This window comes from Sander vitreus, chromosome 7 (genome assembly GCF_031162955.1).
Source record: "Sander vitreus isolate 19-12246 chromosome 7, sanVit1, whole genome shotgun sequence".
NCBI lineage: Eukaryota > Metazoa > Chordata > Actinopteri > Perciformes > Percidae > Sander > Sander vitreus.
Window position 1 is genome coordinate 4,911,807 of NC_135861.1, and position 19,918 is coordinate 4,931,724.

Sequence of the window (19,918 nt, forward strand, 5' to 3'; positions counted from 1 at the left end):
ATCCAGCGGCTCCCAACTTATGCTTCCAACCTTGCTCCAAACCAACTAACAAACACTACATCACTTAGGCTATATGATCTCACAGAAAGTTGTTTGGGTCACATCAAAATATAATAGTATAAAAAAAAAAAAAAAATCTAAACTGCAACAAGAATTGATTTGGCATTATATTATATCATGTGGTATAATTTGTATAGTTTACACATGATGTAGGGAAAGTGTATTTTAAATTAATCGTTATGATGTTAAATTCAGATGTAACATTTATGCAGTAGTAAATGTTATGGATGACTGCAATCTATTTCTTATTGTATAGTGACATCTTCTGGCCAAAAGCCACATAGGCCCACTGATATGCACACATTCTTTTTGTATACTTATTTATGTATAATTTAATCTCACACTATAAAATGAATTATATTTATGCCAGCCTGGTTTTGACTTTTGCCTGTTTTTCATCACGAGTTAATGTAAACTTTTACATGGCATTCTTGTCTCTGAGTCATGCATCTGGGTTAAAACCTGGTTATCTACAGAACCTTAACACACCCAGCCTTGCTTGATATCATTGTGGCATAATCAGGCACAGAAACATGTGATTAAAGGTCATTATTGTTTCAATAGGCAACGTCCTACGGCAGGGATCTTCAACAGGAGGTCCGGGACCACTAGGGGGTCCTCAGAGTCAATGCAGGGGGGCCTTCAAATTATTATTGTTGTCCTAAAATTAATCCGACATATTATTAGCAAATATAAATCCCCACTTATGACAGGCTTACCTATAGGTAGTCACTAGCCACCCACAGATACATATAAAATCATGCAAATTATTACAATTATTAAGCTATTGTAATAGCATTCTATTAATAGTATATACATAGTATTCTATGCAAAGATGTATAAAGGCTTCAGGCCACTCTACACGTACTTGTAGTCCCAGTTTATTATGCAACTTCATGTTATGCAATATATGTAGTAGGGGGTCCCTGCTCAGTCTCTCTTTCAGCTAAGGGGTCCTTGGCTTAAAAAACGTTGAAGACCCCTGTTCTACGGATTGAAATATTAGTGAATTTAAAGTCAACCCACACAGTTGTTTTCACTTATGTGCCAGATAGACCTCAAACTGTGCTTGATTGACACCTTCCCCATTTTATCTTGAAAACGTAATCTTGAAAACAAAAAAACATTGAAATATAGTGTAGAAAAGATTTTCAGAATATCTGTAATACATACAGAAATAAGAAGTTGAAAAATATGTATTGCTATATTTCCTATGGGTTAGGTGAACACCTCATAAAAGGTGGGATTCAACAAGGCACAAACACTTACATTCTCTAAAAGGAATGGGTAGCTCACATTTGTGTATTATTGTTCATATGTATATAAAGAACCTGAAACATAACATTACACAAATATAAAAATGAATAATAACCTAAATGGACTGCATTTTCTCCCTTACAATTTGCTTCTCTCACAAACACACACACACACACACACACACACACACACACACACACACACACACACACACACACACACACACACACGCATGGTCCCTTCCTTCCTTCTACCTTCAGTGCACACACTATTGCAGAGGCCCTCAGTCTGATGGGCCTCTCTCTGTCTCTATCTCTCTCTATCTCCAGTGAGATGATGGAGATGATGTCACCAGCTGAGTTTCTGCAGCCCTATTCATGCAACATCCTGGAAAGTTTGATTCACATTTAGACAGACATGTTGGAGGCTATTTACAACATGTGTTGGCTGTCACTTAAGGTGACAAAACTATTCACCCAAGCTGCCCACAGCCCAACATTTTCTTCCGTCCCCAGTGCAAAAGAATCACTCAATCACTAATCACTCTAAGTTCCAGTGAACTGTGTGCTAGCTAGGTGGCCAAAAGTTGTTTTTTTTTAGTTGTCTGCAGTTCTGATGCAGGATATGTGTGTGTGATTGTAACTTGAAATGGATCTGGCATTAAATCACATTGGTTGATGTATAATGAGTGAGAAAGGGTAACTTTTGGCCACAGTTTTCTATGCATTGTAAACTGGTTTCATCTTTGTAAAATGACTGTGACGTAGATCAGTGATTCCAAACCTAGGAGTCAAGCACATTTCTCAAAATGTTGAACTATTCCTTTTAAAATAAGTGAAATGCTGCATGTCACCACTCACCAGTAGCCATTGCCCCATTTTTTGGCGTCACAGGCCAAAACTAGAGTAGAAGGAGGGTGGTACAGTGTCACCTCACAGCAAGAGGGTTCTGGCCACTGGCCAGAACTTGATAAATATCTTGATTTGACTTTAGTTAAACTCCAAAACTGTTTGTTCTTCTCTGTACTGACCCTCAATCCTGGCCCTGTCCAGACGCACAATCGGATATTAGCACTATGTCTGCCAGAATGGCAGCAGTCTGGTTTCTTGTCACCTTCCTCTCCTCCTTATTCTTGTCCCTTCATTTCCTCTCACGTCTCTTCTTCTTTCCAGTCTCACCACCATCACAAATGACTTCTCCCTTTTACAATTGGCCACAGGTCTCGCTCTATTTTCATTACCTCACTTTTCTCTGCCTACTGAATCATTCAACTTCGTCCTATATTCTTTCCATGAATCATTTGCACCGTGCATGTGCATGTGTAGCGGGGGATGTTCTAACTGCAGGAGGCACTAGCAGTGGGCTAGGTCTGCAATTACCCCATCCTGCCTCTCTCTCTCTCCAGCCCCCACCCCACCCCCCACCCTCCAATCCTCCCCCTCTGCCACCCACACGCACCAGCCTCCCCCCCACTCCATCACCCAGCACTGCAGAACAGGCCTCTTGTCTCCCTCTCAGTCTGCAAGGCCTTTCTTTAGCCTCCCCCCACCTCCTCTCCTCCTCCCCTCCTCCCCACACCCTCTCTCGCTCCTCTCTCCTCCCCCCACCTCCTCTCCTCCTCCCCACCCTCTCTCTGTCTCTGTGCTGGTGTCATTGTCCTGGTTTGTGTGGCACTCTGATCTAGATGACCTCTAGCGATATGCAATATTCAGAGGATATGAAGTACATGATGAAATTTTGTACCCGCAACATCATGAGCATCACTTTTATTGGCGCACACTCTCGTACAAATTTGTTGTTATTTACCCCCCTTGTCAGAAGGCTCTCATGCCGGCTCCTGCCAGTTTCCTACGGTGGGGGTCCACAGCCCGTCTTCCATTACAACCTGCTCACGAACCCCTCTACATGTCCCCTTCTCCTCCTTCCTCACCCCACCTCCTCTAATCTGTCTCCCCTCTCCTCCTCTTTCACGCCCTGATTGCCATGTGACCACAGCTCAGGTTGATGCGGGCTGCAGGTCAGGTGGGGTCAAATGCTAAAATGACCTGTTGCCAGCTCAACCAATTAGCCTCCCTCCTGTTAAGTGTCTCGGCAGCCTGTACCTCTTTGTGTCTGACAGCACCCACACACGCCAGGGCCTCTCTGTGTCTCTCCTCTGGCTATAGGGGGCGCCAGTCTCTACAACACCACCACCATCCCCCCCCCCCCCCTCTCCTTTCTTTCGATCTCTCCTCCTCCTTTTCCCTCCCCCCTACACCCCTCCTTCTTTTCTCCCCCTACTTCGTCCTCCCCTTTTTCCACCTTGCTACGCCTCTCCTCCTCTCCCTCCTCTTTGCTTCTCCTCCCTCGCACTCCCATCTCTCTCTGACTCCCCTTTTCCTCTCCTTCCCTCCCCCCAGCTCCTTTGCCAACCCCTTCCCTTGGTCTCCCTCTCTCTCCCCTTCCCTTCCCCCTTTGAAAAGCTGTTAAGCGCTCCCTCTGCACACAGCACTGCAGATGAGGCCTCCGCCTCCCCCACAGTCTGCCAGGCCTCTCTCACTCTCTCTCTCTCTCTCCTTCAGCCTCCCCCACCACTCCCTCCCTCCCTCCCTCCCTCCCACTCCTTACAACAGCATAGCAACACTGACTAGCCAGCCAAGGAGAGTCTTGCCTGTCTCACTCTCTCCCTCTTGCACTGGGGTAATTTCCCTCCATTTTAGATTCTTCATCCCAGGGCGGCAAGGGATGGCATTTTAATTGAATACTGTGAGTTAAAAATATATGAAGTGAACGAACGCATCCAACCTCACTCAATTTACCTGGGTTGGTAGAACAGTGTGACTAACAAGATGTAACATGTTCAGATCTGATCGAACGCTACGCTGGGGGAGTACCATTCATCCAATGGTGGAGCATTCTCAGCAAAGGGTTAATAACGTAGTGTTTTATCTCTAGCCAAGGCTTTCCCACATCTAATTAGAGCTGCAACGAAGATGATTTTCATTGTGAATTAATCTGTTGATTTTTTTCTCTCGATTCATCGATTGGTTGTTTGGTCTATGAAATGTCAGAAAAATGGTGTAAAATGTGGATCAGTGTTTCCCAAAGCCCAAGATGACGCCCTCAAATGTCTTTGTTTTGTCCACAACTCAAAGATATTCACTTGAGAGTCGTGGAGAAATGAAGAAACTCGAAAAAGTATTCGCATTTAAGAAGCTGGAATCAAAGAAGTTTGAACTCTTTTTTTCATTAAAAAGACTCAAACCGATTAATCAAAAATCGAAACAGTTACACGCAACAAATCGATTCATCGATTCATTCTTTGCAGCTCTACATCTAATCATTGGTAACATGCAAACTGGGCCTGCACGATTAATCGTTATGAAATCGCGATCTCGATTCACCCGTTCATTTCATTTTGAAATGACTGGGGGCATTTTCGGCCTTTATTTTGATAGGACAGCTGAAGACATGAAAGGCAAGCAGTTAAAGAGTGTGCTAAGAAATCATTCTGTTTTTGATACTGTACTTAAATTGGCAATTGACAAACTCCATTTCTCTAGAGACTGAAGCTGTAGCTGCAGCATGTTGATTGACATGTTTTAATTATGTAAAGCCATGTTCAAGGAGTTCAGATAGAGCCTGTATCAGGGCCATATTTAGTTCAATGTGTTATATGTCACTATGTTTGGTAGCCTACTGTACTTAAATGGCCAGTATGTACTTTATTTTCTTTATTCATTGAAGCCTCTTACGTTTACAGGCTTGTGGTGATGCGCAATGTGCTATAGGTGCCAACAAAAAAAAAATCTGTTTGGTACTGCCAATTTGTTTTGTTTTGTCATGGTTCATGTGTGCAATAAACATTACACTTTGTGAGAAAAACATCGTGGCAGAGAATCGTGATATCAATTCTAAGCTAAAAAAAATCATGATTCATATTTTTCCCCGAATCGTGCAGGCCTAACGCAAACCGGGTCCATTTGCTAGAGCTGTATAACCAGAACACAGGAAGTATTGTAGCTCTCTGACAAACACGTCGTATATTCTGTCTCATGTTGCTTCGTTGTGCACCTTGAAAAGTTCAAACAAGGTTTCCTTCAACTATCCATCCGGTTATGGGAACAGGACAGCAGTGGTAGTACTTCACTGTATTTAAGGATGGCCATGTTAACTCCGCCTTCAGAGTAGAATCCCAGTTATTTCACAAACACTGAGTTATCATGATGATGTCAATTCTATGGTCAAAATACCGAGGTTTTTATCTAGCAGTGAAATCATCAAACTGCACAGTTATTGCCAGTAAACCCTCATTCACCATTACGCCAGATAATACTGCTCCGATGGCTTATTCTATCTATCTATTATTATTTCATGTATATTGTATCCTTTTACTTCATGTATATTCTGTATGTGTGATGTGTGTCTGATATTTTTGCTGCTGCAACACCGGAATTTCCCATTTTTTTGGGATCAATAAAAATCTATCTATCTATCTTGTGAGGCTGAATTGGGAAAAATATTGACAATATGGTAATTTTTCCATGCATTTCTGTTTTTGGAGCTCCATCATCATGGCTCAAGCATACAATTAGGCTATTATTGATGTTTGAATGTTTCTTTGTAACAACAGTCAGTCCTCACTTTAAGGGCACGTACAAGCCCCCACCCCCAAAAACAGTGAGCTCCTTCCGAAAGCCATGGTTATAGTTGGCACCCTGCGTGTATCCCTGATGTCCTATTGGTTTACACTTCTGAATGATCCCGCCCTCCATACATCACTGCCTATTCAATGCAAAAAAAAATAAATAAATCCCCGTACTGAGCAACGTTTGGCGATAGAGATATTTGTTAATACGTGGTTGTTGTTTGGAGATTAAAACCGTTTTTTGGCTTGTGACCCCTAAAATGAAGCAATATCTACAGGTTATGGCCTTAGTGTGGTCATGGGCTGTGAGCAGTGATTCTTTTTTCCATATTGGATTTCATTTTACAGTTTTTCTCAATTGCTAAAACACAATTTCTGAAACCTTGCTCCATTTTCTGAAAACAAACACAAAACCTCATCTTCAAGCACTATTTACAAAACCTCGGACTCCTCTCGCAAGATGAAACTTTCGCCTCAAAACAGTTTTACCTGTGTTCAAAATCGAACACTGCCCTCAAATCATAAACAAAGTGATCAAAATGATATACACTATCCAGCAGTCAGTAAACAATACACCAAAAAAATAGAAAACACATGGTTCAAAACATATAGTTCTCAGGGAGAAGTTCATTTTTAATCTCAAAACAAATTTCATATTTTTCCGTCATTGTCTTTTGATGAACGAAAACATAGCTCAAAATTGATCAGAACCGGGTGCCTGGATAGCTCAGTTGGTAGAGCAGGCACCCATACGTAGAGGTTTACTCCTCGACGCAGCGGGCCCAGGTTTGACCCCGACCTGCGGCCCTTTGCTGCATGTCATTCCCCCCCTCTCTTTCCCCTTTCATACTTCAGCTGTCCTGTCATTAAAGGCCTAAAAATGCCCCAAAAAAATGTTTTTGTTCTTCCTGCATCCCTATTTTTACAGTACTGTACCCTGCATCTCACAAACTTGTCCTTTTTCTCTGTGATACTGTAATTCTTGTTCTTTGTTGATATAAACCTGCAACCAGTCAAAATCTACTGAGCAGTCCGTACTGTTAACAAATGGAAAGCACAATGTTCAGGGCCATACAATGTGTTCATTGTACAGTATACAGCCTACAATGCGCTGTACTACAGTATACAATACTAACAGGGACAATCAAAGGAGTAAACGTGATCAATGCGCTTCTTCTCGTCTTTGAGCTGGGTCAGGCCAGAGCACTTCGTAGACATCACAAGCAAGATTGTCCCACCTTCAACAACCTGTTTGCTCTCTGAACTGGCTTATATTGGTTGTGTCACATCATTTGAAACGAGTGAAATCAATTTTGAGTGGTTGTGTTCAATCAATGACATTGTGTTCTATATTTGTATTTGATTGTTGCCACTTGTGTTGACCAGTAAGGAGGACATGTGCATTAGAGTGCAGAATGGGTTTTGGGAATGAGAATGTGTCTGGAGTTTTGCTGAAAAGTCAAAGTGAGATCTGCAAATTATGTTTGACCATGTGAAATGGTTTAAGGTATTGACAGACTGCACAATGAGCTAAATGAGTTCAGGCAACGGAGAACTTTTTTCAGCCAATGGGTTTTAGTGTTTCAGCAATTGAGAAAAACTGTAAAGGACATTCAGAGGCCTGAAGCGGTGAAAGAATCCAGCCATCAATGACCATTAGCCATACAACCTTTAGCCTCTACTGTGAAAGTGAAAGTAAAGTGTTATAGTGCTCTATAGCGCATTTTCAACCATAAAGAGGGCACTTCATTTACTGTTGTACTACTTAATACAAACTTTGCAACAGGATGTTTAACCACTTTTGTCACGGTCCCTAGAGTGTAAAATGTGACGGTTTAGCAAGAAGTACAAATTGTACTAAAATATACAATTAGACAGTTGACAGCTGCTTTTCAATACTCCTAATCTAAAAGCAATAAAGACATTTGCAGCTTTTCCAACCATGGCTGTGCATCAGGAATCATTTCTTTCTGTTCCTTACTTTGAAAGATGGCGTGGCCATTAGTTCTGTGAGAAGCACAAATACAGCACTTTATTGTTCATAAATGCTTCAAGTGAAAAATGAAAACATGAAACAAATACACACAATTCAAAGAACACAAATTGAAAACAACAATTTTTTGAAAAAGTGCTTTCACTTTTATGGTGATTACCGTCCAGTCTTGTAGGGCAAAGAAACCTCAAGGTAAAATTATGAAAATAGAAAGCAAGTACAGTACAGTCAAGGCTAATGAGCATAAGGCTGCAAAAAGTTAATGAAATGCTCCTTTAAACTGTTAAGAGAATGAGAATAGCTGGGCAACACTATTCTTTCAGAAAATAAATCATAAAAAAGGGAAATAAAAAAAAATAAAATCTAATTTAAAGCAAAAACAAATCAATTCTGTTATTTTGTTTATATATAGATATATTATTTTGCAAAAAAACTAGGTTTTTGTTAAAAAATAAACTTAAACATACGAGAAAATACCAGCCACCAAAGCGACAACTATCGTTAAGCATACCAATGTAGAACATATGAGGCTAACTTACACACAGGTAATAGCAAATATTTAAGGGTACATGTACGGCAACATCTGTCCAAACATGTCTAAAAGACTGTACAAATTTACACTACCCATCTCAGTATAACTACATGAAAAATTATGGATTATCTGGTCAGCTTTAAAGCTTTACCTCACAACAACTCAATATTTTAAGCCACACTTACAAGTTCAGTGGCTAAATCAATGCCAACAACTTCTTATCTCAATGTAATAAAGTATATAGAAGGCAAAACGCTTTCTATTTGTTTGGTGTGACTTCTGTTGTCTTTGCACCTCCCCCCTTCCACTCAGGAAAGAACATTAAAACTTTGTTCACAAATGTTTACATCAATCCTAGCTGCTCGTTGAGTCCCGCCTTGAAAAGTCATTGGATGGCTTGTTGCTCTCCTCATCACTCCCCTCCTTCACAGATACAATGTAACTGGGCAATGTCCCTCAGTTCATGCGAGGCAGATTTGTTGGCGTCGATCAAATCTCAAGTGTCCCTCTGACTGCGCGAGTTTTTTTGATTTCATCAGTCAGACCTGCTGTTTGCCCAGCTGGGCCCCGTCTCTCCTGCTTCTTGCAGATGATGGTACAAACTTGGGAATTATGATGGGGAGAGCGTCTCTACCTTTAGCAGCCTGTCTTCCTGAGCCCTCTGTGGGCCCGAAACCATTCTCTACATGCGCCTCTTCATCCTCATCGTCCTCATCCTCGTCTTCGTCTTCATCATCGTCTGACATATCATCAAGCTCTGAAACGGTCTTAGCGCCTGTCCTCGGCTCCACTCTCTCCGTAGCTCCAGTAAGCCGTTTGTTACCATGGAGATGTTCCTCTCCCTCCCGGTCCTTGCTATCCTTCTGCTGCTCTTCCTCATCACTGTCAGAGTCAATGGCAATAGGCTCTGAAAGGTCCAGAGGTATTTTCTGTGGTAAGGTGCTGTTGATTGTCTTGGTTTGGTCTCTGCTGGCACTGTTGGGTTTGGGGGCAGATGGCGTTGTTTTGGTACCTTCCACCGTCCTGGTTGGCTTTCCCTTCCGTGGCGGGGCCACGCCACCGTTAGCAGCTACAAGCTCCCTATGTTTCCGGAGAGCCTGCTCCGACACCCCTATGTGCGTCCTAGACGTTCGCCTCTTGTTATGTCCGCCCTCGTACACGCCATCTGGGATGAACGCCAGCTCGTGACTCACTTTGCTGAGCTCGTGCATACTGAAGCCCAGCAACACGCTGGCGCTCTGGGTTTCGCATTCCTGTACGCATTTCCTCCTCTTGTTGACAAAGTGGCTGGAGATGTCCGACTTCCACAGCCACAGACTGGCTGCCAGCTTCTCCACCTCCCGTTGTGTGGGATACGGCGCTTGGTTAAAATACTGGGTTAGAAACGCCTTCCTGGATTCGTACGAGTTGTTTTCGTGTCCTTTGGGGTCGAGAGCCAGAATTACAGGTTCATCAGGATTTTCCACAAACGTAGACGGACCGTTGATGTCCCGTGGGTAGGCCCTTTCCCCAGGGGGCCTCCTGCGCTTTGGCGCACTAGTGTCCGAGCCATCAAAGCTGGCCCGTTTCAGAGTGCTGCTCTGGGCCTGGCCGACCCGAGAAGAATGGGTTGCCCGGCTTTCCTGCCCATTTTGAGATTTCCCTACACCTCGACAGTGCACCAAGTGTAGAGTGATGGTGGAGGCCGTCATGTTACTAGTATAAACCCCCAAGCAGTGAATACACTTGTAGGTCAGTTTCTTTTCTACAGGGTGGACTGTCTGAATCACCTGGTGTCTCTCTCTCAGGTGGTGGGCCAGTGAGTCTGAGATTGGGCCCTTGAGGATAGAAAAGCACAGAGGACACAGTGTCTTGCCCACATCCCTCTTGTAGGGCACAGATGCCTGTGGAGCACTCTTGGTTGGTGCACTGTCAGCAGCCACTGAAGGCGTTTTGGGCGGGTGCTGAGGCATTAACTTCTTGCCTGACATTAGGGAGGCAGACAAGGCTGACGACACAGAGGTGGTGTTGTTTTGAGCGTGAAACGCCACCGACTCCTCGGGGGCGTCTTTCATGTTGTAGGTAGTGACAATCAACTGAACGTTCTTGGGATTGCCCTGCTGCAACGTGAGGTCAAAGGTCAGGGGGGAATCTGTGCGTGGGCCAACGCTCTCATCTGGGTGCGACAGCCGCATGTGGGCCACCATCTTCTCGACGTCGTTGAAGGTCGCACGGCAGTGTGGGCAAGACAGACCGTGGATCAACATGTGATTCAACAGAGTGTCACTGGGGAGATAGCGGTTGCAGTAGAGACACTTGCTGGTGAAGTTGTGGATCTTCATGATGTAGTTGGCTACGGCAGGCACTTTCTCGGCTTTGTGCTCCTTCTCAAAATGAGCACTGTACACGTTCTCTGGGAAGAGCTCGTTGCAGATAGTGCAGATTTTCCACTTCTGGGTGTAGGATGTGCCGAGGACTGAGGAGCCACCTTTCTTGGCTGTGACAGAGGCTACAGTGGTTGCTGCTGCCTGGACACGTGAACCCAGGGGGTTGGACTTGAGTGAAGAAGAGGCGCTGACCACAACTGGACTCCGCAGGCTGCCGCCAGAAATAAGCTGCTTTGCTGCATGCGACTGCTGGGGAACAGAAACCTGGGCGTTCCCGGGTAAAGAAACCCTCACCTGCTGGCTGCCAATAGAGAACGACTGAGTCCCTGCCTTTAACCTCACTCCGTCATGCTTCATCCCTGACAGAAGATTTTGAGCGCTGAAGCCTGTCTTTGATGAGATGATAACTCGACCCAGCTGCTGTGAGCCAGGAGGCCTGGTAGTGGCCATTACGGCACCTTTCGGGCCCATCCCAATGATGGTCTTGTCTCCCTGGGTTTTGGGGGGGATCATGACGATGGGTTTGGGACGGGGGACTATGACACTGGTGTGCCCAATCATGGCGGTCACCTGGTAGCCAATCCTCTCGTGGTCCTCAATGACATGTTGGACAAGTGCCTCGTAGGTCCGTGGAACAAACAGACACTTCTTGCAGTGAATCTGGTTACTGGTAACATTGTTTGTGTTATTACTCTCTGTATTCCCTGTGCCACCATTCTGAGCACTTGTCTTCTCCCCTGGTTTCACAATATAGGGCTGGGCCACTTGCTGGAAGTGTTCCCGGTAGATGTGCTTGCGCACTACATTGTACAAAGGGTCCCTGTAGGTGCACTTCTTACAGTAGTAGACCGCCTGCTCCACACTGTCCCCGGCCCTTTTCAGCACCCCGTCCTTCATCATGATCCCACCAGCTCCCGCCGCCATTCCACCGGGGCCCTGCCGCACCGTGCTGTTAGGCATGTGGAAAAGTTTGATGTGCGTTTCCAGAGTCTTTTTGTTACCGTTGTAAGTGCAGTAGGGGCAGTTGAGCAGAATGTTGTTCTCAAAGTCCTCGCTGTGGACATTGCGGAAATGGCTCTTGTATGCAGAGAAGTACTTGGATGAGAAGAGGCAGCCGGAGCAGCAGAAGGGCTTTGATCTGTAGTCCTGGAGACACAGAGGTGGGAAAAGTTTAGACTTTACAAGTTCTTTGTCTGAGAGAATTCAAATTATGATATTTTTACACGTTTTTCTTCGGTTTTTGTGTTGTTGAAAATAATAATAATAATTCAAAAAAAGAGATTCAAAATATCACTGCTGCAAAAAAAACAAAAACAGGAGGTTTACGTGAGAGTGCGTCACACAACTGGACTATATTTTCTTGTAATCAATGTTTTATTGCTATTCACATAAAATGATATACACACCTGGACTTTGGTATGTGATGGTTCCCACATGCACACATCTTCCCAGTTAGTGTGCTTTACATACACCTCTGGAGGAGTAAAGTCTTTATAGTCCTAAACAACAAGGAAATTAAGATTAATACTTAATGATGATGACTCAAAGGCACAATCACTAAGGAAGGATAGATAGATAGATAGATAGATGCTGTCAGCGTTAACGCGTTAATCGCGATGCGATTAAGGGCATACCTGCATTTATTAATTTATTTTACACTTCACTCAGCTTTGCGTCATACCTAACAGGCTACTATTTTGACCCTTTACAGCACCGTTACTTATCATCAAGCTGCCACTTCCTCCTAACACATCCTGCTGCTGCAGGCTGCAGGCATGATGGAGAACGACAGCAGCAATGAAATCCTGAATGGCGCTTTTTATTTTCCAAAACTCCCGGACGGCTCGTAGACAAGTCGAAAGCCATATGCACATTGCGTAAAGCCGAATTAAAATATCACCGAAGCACGTCAAGCTTGAGCTACCACCTACGGAGCTAAGCGTAGTAGTACAGTTAACGTGATGCTACCCGCTAGCATGCTACCCACTCAGGCAAAGCACTATTTTGGAGAGTGCTACTTGCCGAGCTGTGGATGAAACCAAATCCCAAAAAATGACTACAGCTCTTGCGAAACGGGTGGCAACTAACTGCAGACCTGTCAGCATCGTAGAGGACTCGGGTCTTAAAGACGTACTACGGTTGGCATGTTCTGACCTGTCTCGTTGCCGTCAAGGGGGACAGTAGTTTTCACTGATACACAGCCTGTATGACACGGAGAAAGCAGTCACACTGGAACTGCTGCAAAGTGCTGCAAACGCTGTCTCATTAACCGGTGATCACTGGCCGTCAGTGAGTAATCAACATTATTTAGGAGTTACTAAACACTATATTGACTCTGGTAAGGATAGGGATTTTTAGTTAGGTACTTGGAGGAATTGTGCAATAATGACAGATTCACACATTTGTCTTTTGTTTACAGTAAATAAATAATTACAAATCTTGAAATCAAGTTCATAAAGTAACTTTCTTTGCATTCATTTGATTCCCAATCAAGATACACTGGTAACAATTGCTAGCTAGCTCTATATATATATATATATATATATATATATATATATATATATATATATATATATATATATATATATATATATATATAAATAATAAACATTCAGTAGGCAAAGACTGCCTCTATGGACACATTTGATACATGCATAAATGGTGCATCTTCTTTTGGGCGATGCCAAACTCGTAGCCAAAGCATGCTTCCGTGATGATGCATGTTTACGTAGGGACAAAAAGAAGGGGTTTCTGGGTAACTGCAGGCAATAGATTTGTTGACATTGCTGTCCTGTGTGTTAAACAGAAGCCGATTGAATGAGCACAAAACAAACACGCATTGAGATTATTTCTTTCAATTTTTTCCTTCTATTTTTCAGAAATATTTCACAGGGTTGGAATTGTACCTCTGTCCCCAGCTTTCTCTTGTCCTCTGGGACACATAAATGTGTCAATATTTTCACTTATGGTCTCTATAATCTTATTGTGTAGATACAGATTCTTGCTCATAGTTCTCATGTGTAAATGTAAACATTTTGAACTGTGACAGAAACCCCAGCTAACCAGTGGTATAGTCTAATTTATTGTAGTGGGTATACTGTACATACATACATTTTTTACCATCTCGCTCCACACACACTAGGCAGTGTGCTCAGTGAGATGGGGGTCGACGAAAGATGAGAAAAAGTCTCTCTGCATGTTCTGCAGCGTTGTTCACTTTGTTGTCACATTACTTGACCCCGTATTTGCAAAAAAATATAGCTGAAGTGAAAGTGCTGTCACAGAACTATGTTTGTAAATCGGTATACGGAAATCCTGGCGCTTTCCTAATGGGTGTACAGTGTATACCTGCGTATCACAAACACTACACCACTGCAGCTAACCCCCTCCAAATCTGTATAGCTCCTTATGTTTGTGCCTAGGGCTGGATGCTGAATTATGTAAAGTCTTTGGTTTCTGCTTTTAAGCCTGAGGAGCATATTTCTCCTACATTAAGTGAGATATAGAAGAACGAGGAAAGGGTGTCAATGAGGGTAATAACATTATTCTGTATTGGTTACATACATTATATGAGTCCAGGTCATTCATGGCATCATACATTCTCTACATTTATGCAGCAGTGTCAGGCACACTAATGCTGAACCTTTACTTCCCGCACTGAGCCAACTGAAAGAACAATCTCAACTCCAAAACTGACCTTAGTATTGTATTTATAAAACTAAAACAAATGTTTCCATATGTACACCAATGCTACACGTATCCCCACAAGAACCAGTCTGAAACCTCAGCAAGAGATGAACATGATGGTGGGAATATGAATTTTATGAAATTTGAAGACAGTCAAAGACATGTTTAGCAATCTCGAGGAAGCTCCAGGGAATGCATACACTATTCTTCTTACAGCAAAGTTGTCATCACAAAGGAACAGTAGAATGTGCGGCCATCATAATAAAAACGCCAAAGTGTGGCCAGGCTCACCTCTAGGTGATCTCTGCAGAACTCCAAGCCAATGTCACCCAGGACCCTCTTCACATTTTTCCTCGCTTTCCGCAGACTGCCCAGGTTATTGACAGGGAGCTGGAACATTCTGCCCACCTGAATAGAACAGACACATACAGCATGTTAATATCAACAGGTGTAGGGTACAATTTGGACACGTGTCTGGTAACTGTTAGTCTATATCCTAGACGTTCCACTTCCGGGGTTGCTCTGTTGCCGCCGGGTTTCACTCATTTAGGCCCGATATCCGTTGCCTTGGGATTCCTTTGTGTTGGCATTTTAAACTCTAATCGATTTCTGAGGACTTTGGTTAACCTTTTCTCAGATCTCTGCAGGGTAAATCCAGACAGCTAGCTAGACTATCTGTTCAATCTGAGTTTTCTGTTGCATCAAGATACACAGCAATGTGCCAGCAAAGGCAGGGCAGAAGAAGACTGCTAGCTTGTAAACATGGATGTCAACAATGCAGGTTTTAGGTATACATTTTTGTTAAATCAGCTTTGCAAATGTTTCAGGAAGGAAATGCACTCAAAATGTGTCATAGATACACACAATGCATTTCGATGAGAAACACTGAATGTAAATATTCAAACAAAACAACTTTGTTTGTTTAAAGTGCTCATATTATGCTTTTTCCCTTTCTTGTATTGTGTCATATATCTTTGTTGTGCATGTTATAGGTTTACAAAGTGAAAAAGTCCACCCCAAAGGGACTGTTCAAACTGCTCCAAACAGCTCTATTGTGGTCCAGCCTTTACTCTTCGTGACGAACGTGCGTCACTTTGTAACACACGTTATAATGCTCGCCTAGCTGCTAGCGTTGCACGCCCTCATACTCTGCTTCTGACTGGCTAGTAATCCTTACCTAGCTACTGCGCATGTGCGACTCCCAACAAAGATGGAACAGAAGTGAGATGCCTCACTCTGTAGCTAAAACAGAGAGCTCAACACACAGGGTGAAAAGAGGAACTGCAGCAATGTGCAGTACAACAAAAAATATGGTGTTTTTTAAAAATGAAACCATGTAAACCTATTCTGGTACAACCTCTAAATACAATTATGAACCTGAAAATGAGCATAATATGAACTCCAGGGCATCTTTAACTACAAAGTCGCAAGCCAGTGCTCAGTGGTTTATTTGTGATAAGTACAGTTTAGTTTTTGCCTTGCCTGCCTGCTGTGTACTAAGGCTACATCTACACTACTCCACTGTCATTTTTAAGCTGCGCTTTGAGAAAAAAAACGATCTCTGTCCACACAAGAGCTCAGTAGCACAACTAATCTCCATCCATTCACATACACTGGGCATGCGCGTGCCGGTGTAAACAGGAAGCAGATTGTCAGACGCTACTCTGCGGCGAAAAATCAGGGATGTACAAGTTGAAATACATTAAAGAAAGAACAATAACAAAGACCAAGTATTTATTTGCTATGGCCGAGGACGAGCTGGAACGGTTACTAAAAAGGTACGTTAGCCTACCTAACCGATAAGACGTGCGTGCATCGTCACTTCCAAAAGGTCTCCGTTTGTGCCCATCCAGACTACAAAGCAACCCTGGAGTTTTAAAACCAAAACAGGGGGAGCACTGTATTAGGGGCCCTGAAAACGCCAGAGTAGTGTGGACACAAGGCGTAAATGTTGCAAAATATATAAATATATATTTTTTTTTATCCAAACATAGAAGTGTAAATGTTTTTGCATTGCCTGCCTGCTGTGTATTAAAGCTAAAAAAGGTTTTTTAGACAGCCTATTGAAATTTTGACCTGGCCAACCAGCACTTGGCTCAGCTGTCTAGAGTAGAAAGAACAGTTGCTCACAGAAAAGACAGACCCACTGGTTCCATACAACATACAGCTAAACCACCACCCACCCATTCATTCATTGTGCGTTAGTATCACAATAAGTTCAGCATTAGTAAAGGCACCACTCGCCAGGGGAAGGAAAGGCTGTTTAATTCACTGTCCAACGTGGCTAGTCGAATGTCTCTATTCAAATCAGAGCTCCATGTAGAGAGGTCAAAGGTCAAACTGATGCACGATGACATAAAGGCAGCTCAGTGACAACAAACAGCGCAGTCCCAAACAATTCCTGTGAACACCTCAGCTTATTTCCCTTCTAGAAAACACAAACCAGAGAGAGCGGAACTGTGCGTGTGTGGTTCCACCAACCAGACAGTTCTGTCGATCCGGCTGTTGGTCTTACTGTCTTGCCTGCCTACTGTCTGTCTACCATTCAGAAATGTGCAAGTGCTAGAGTGAGTGTAAGAGACACATACCCTTGCCCACTTCCTCCCTCTGTCTCTCTGTCCTGCTTCCTCCCATTACTTGCAGATGGCGCTAGAGAGGAGCTCCATTATGTAAGCCTCCCTATACTCTCCCTTTTTCTCCCTGCCTCGCAATACCATCACAGAATGGCGCCTCCTATTGAGTCAGCAGCAGCAGCCTCTACAATATGTCTGCAGTGGAGGGGGAGGGGGAGAGGAGGGATGTTGGAAGGGAGGAAGGGGAGGGAGGGATGTTGGAAGGGAGGAAGGGGAGGGACAGAAGGAGCTGGAGAGATCAGTGTAGGGGGAGGGGGAGTGTGAGAGAGGATGAGGTGAGGGAGTTGGGAGGAAGAGGAGAGAGAGAGAGAGAGAGAGAGAGAGAGAGAGAGAGAGAGAGAGAGAGAGAGGAGCGAGTGTAGAAGGAGTGTGAGGGGAGAGATGAGAGGAAAGGAGAGAAGCCAGAGAGTGAGCGACGGAAGTGGAGGGGGGAAGGGAGGGGATGGGGAGGCAGGGAGGTCAGACAGACAGGCTCGGTGGAGAGGGAAGGGAGGGAGAGTGAGGAAAGGAGGGGAAGAGGCTGGGGGGAGAGAGAAAATGGAAGAGGGTGAGAGAAAGAGGGGGCGATGGACAGGGAGGGAGGTGGGAGGAAGAAAGAAGAAAGGGAGAGAGAAAAAAGCAAAGGAGAGGCTGGGTAGGAGGGAAGGGGGGGAGAGAAGGAAGAAGAGAGGGAGGAGAGGCGATAGGAAGCTGCTCTGCTCCGCTGAGGGCTGCTGGCAGAAAACAGGTTTCCCTCTTCGACTGTTATGAAGAAGGAGGCCTACAAACATTCAACCACAGATTTCCTCACGCTCATTCAGTGGGACCTCCACTGGGACATGGTAACCTATGTTCTGGTTGACTACTGCAGTTTACACTTCTCCTTCAACGTGTAGATGTTTACTGTGGGATAAGCTTCTGGTGACATCCATATTCACACCGATACCAGAAAAGTTTAGGATGCCTAAATGCACTGGGGTTAGTTGTGTCAGTATGTTATGGGGGGCTGTCTGTATATGAGGCTCTGTGTGAGTGGGGTTGATGGCAGCGAACATGATCATAATCTGACACTTGTCCTGACCAAGTGACAGCCCTCCTCCCCCTGGATCAAACACGGGGTATGAGTGCATCACAACCCGGGTGTCATCTGGCTGAACTCTGATCATATTCTGATCACATTTGAGGGGTTGGTTATTCAAAAAGAAAATGTCATAAATTTAGCAAAAGATTATATGAATTCTACGCCACGATCTGTCAGTGGTTGTGAATGTGTACCATGTGTCCCCAAGACAAAACTCTCTGTGCAGTCTACACTTTAAATATTCATAGCATTTCTCGCATTCAAAACGTTAACTCGCAAGATCTGTCGTGGTAGCCGTGGCTGTGGACCTAACAAACCAAATGTAACGGTGAGGTAACGTTAGTGTCAGTGAATCTAATCTCTGATCAACATCTGGCAGTATTTAGATCGATACGTTTGTCAGGGAGCTTCTGCCACTGACAAAGAATGGGGACACACCGCGCCAAGTTAGCATGCTAAGCTAGCCAACTCGCATCAACAACATTGGCTGTTCACAACTAATGCTGCCATTTCTGTCCTTAAATGTCCACATAGGAAATTCGCCGGCATTTTACCTGGGCGGTTATAAACAAGCCTACCGGATAAGTAATTCAACTTGAGGTTACGTTGAACCCCCCCCCCCCTTACAAGGAACATAACGTTAGCCAAGTTACCTTAGCTGTAATGTTAGTCCAGCGCCACCCATCGAATCAACGCAGGTAGCCACAGCTAACAGCAAACTATCTCGCTTTTACGGTTATGGCCAACATTATGACAGACAAGTTTACCTGCTTTCACATCCAGTGCTCCCGTCTGAGTGAAATGTGTCACCTCAGGATGACTGAGGCGATGTATGGGCACTTTCCCTTTTCCCAGATATCTCGGTAATATCCTTCGTGGGGGAGAACCAGCCACCCGGCCGTCGGTCAACCCTACAAACCCGACTCTCCCTCGCCGAAAAGGGCTATCCTCCTTCTTCTGGTCGGCAAACGGGAACAGAAAGCCTCAGAGTCTCATTAGACAATTAAAACCTCCATTCCCTGGTGTGGTGAGGGCGAACACATGTCCTATTGTTGGGAACAACTAACGGCGGACCCCCTCTTTCAAATAGATTGCCTAAAGTCTGCCTATAATTGCCTGGCAGCCGATTACGTTTTACCCATTCTTTTCTCTGACAGACAATACACATCCAGCCTAGAAACTGCCCTATCCAAAATGGCGCAAATAAAAGGGGCGGAAGTGACATCTACTTGATTAGCATAAATAATCTCATTGTGAGATCGCGAGCCCGGCTCATTTAAACTCTTGATTGGTCTGTCAGTCAATTTGGCCAATTAAGCAAACGTCACTTTAAAAAAAAAAAAAAAAACCTACCTCTTCCCCTTAAAAAACTGCGACGGGCCTTTGGTTTCTGTGTTCGAGTCTGTGAGGTAAACAACCCAACACGATAGTGGCGGGATCTCGCCGACAGCGGGCGTCCTTCTGGAGTGGGTTTCTTGATTTAGGCGCATGCGCAGTTTGGCTACATCTGGCGCCCCCCACCTTCCCCCCCTGCGGATCCTCGGATGTACACAGTGCCTCAGCACCGCTTAGCACCAGCTGGAGTGGTATCAACGGTTGGGCCAACGGTAGGTGGCGCTGTACTACACTACTGTTAGTAACTGCCCAATTCTACCAAACTGACCGGGACTACTTTCCTGCACGTTGCCTGGTGAAGGGCAGCC

At 44.3% G+C, this 19,918-nt stretch overlaps 1 protein-coding gene across 1 annotated transcript; it reads right to left on the bottom strand.

Moving 5' to 3' along the window:
- Positions 1–8,073: 8,073 nt before the first annotated feature.
- On the bottom strand, positions 8,074–19,427 carry adnpb (activity-dependent neuroprotector homeobox b). The gene is made up of 4 exons (XM_078254283.1): positions 18,983–19,427; positions 14,814–14,930; positions 12,242–12,334; positions 8,074–11,981 (listed from the first exon to the last, which is right to left on the bottom strand). Exons 2-4 carry the CDS (start codon positions 14,919–14,921, stop codon positions 9,009–9,011), a joined length of 3,174 nt encoding a protein of 1,057 aa, XP_078110409.1. The 5' UTR covers positions 14,922–14,930; positions 18,983–19,427; the 3' UTR covers positions 8,074–9,008.
- Between the last annotated feature and the right edge of the window lie 491 nt (positions 19,428–19,918).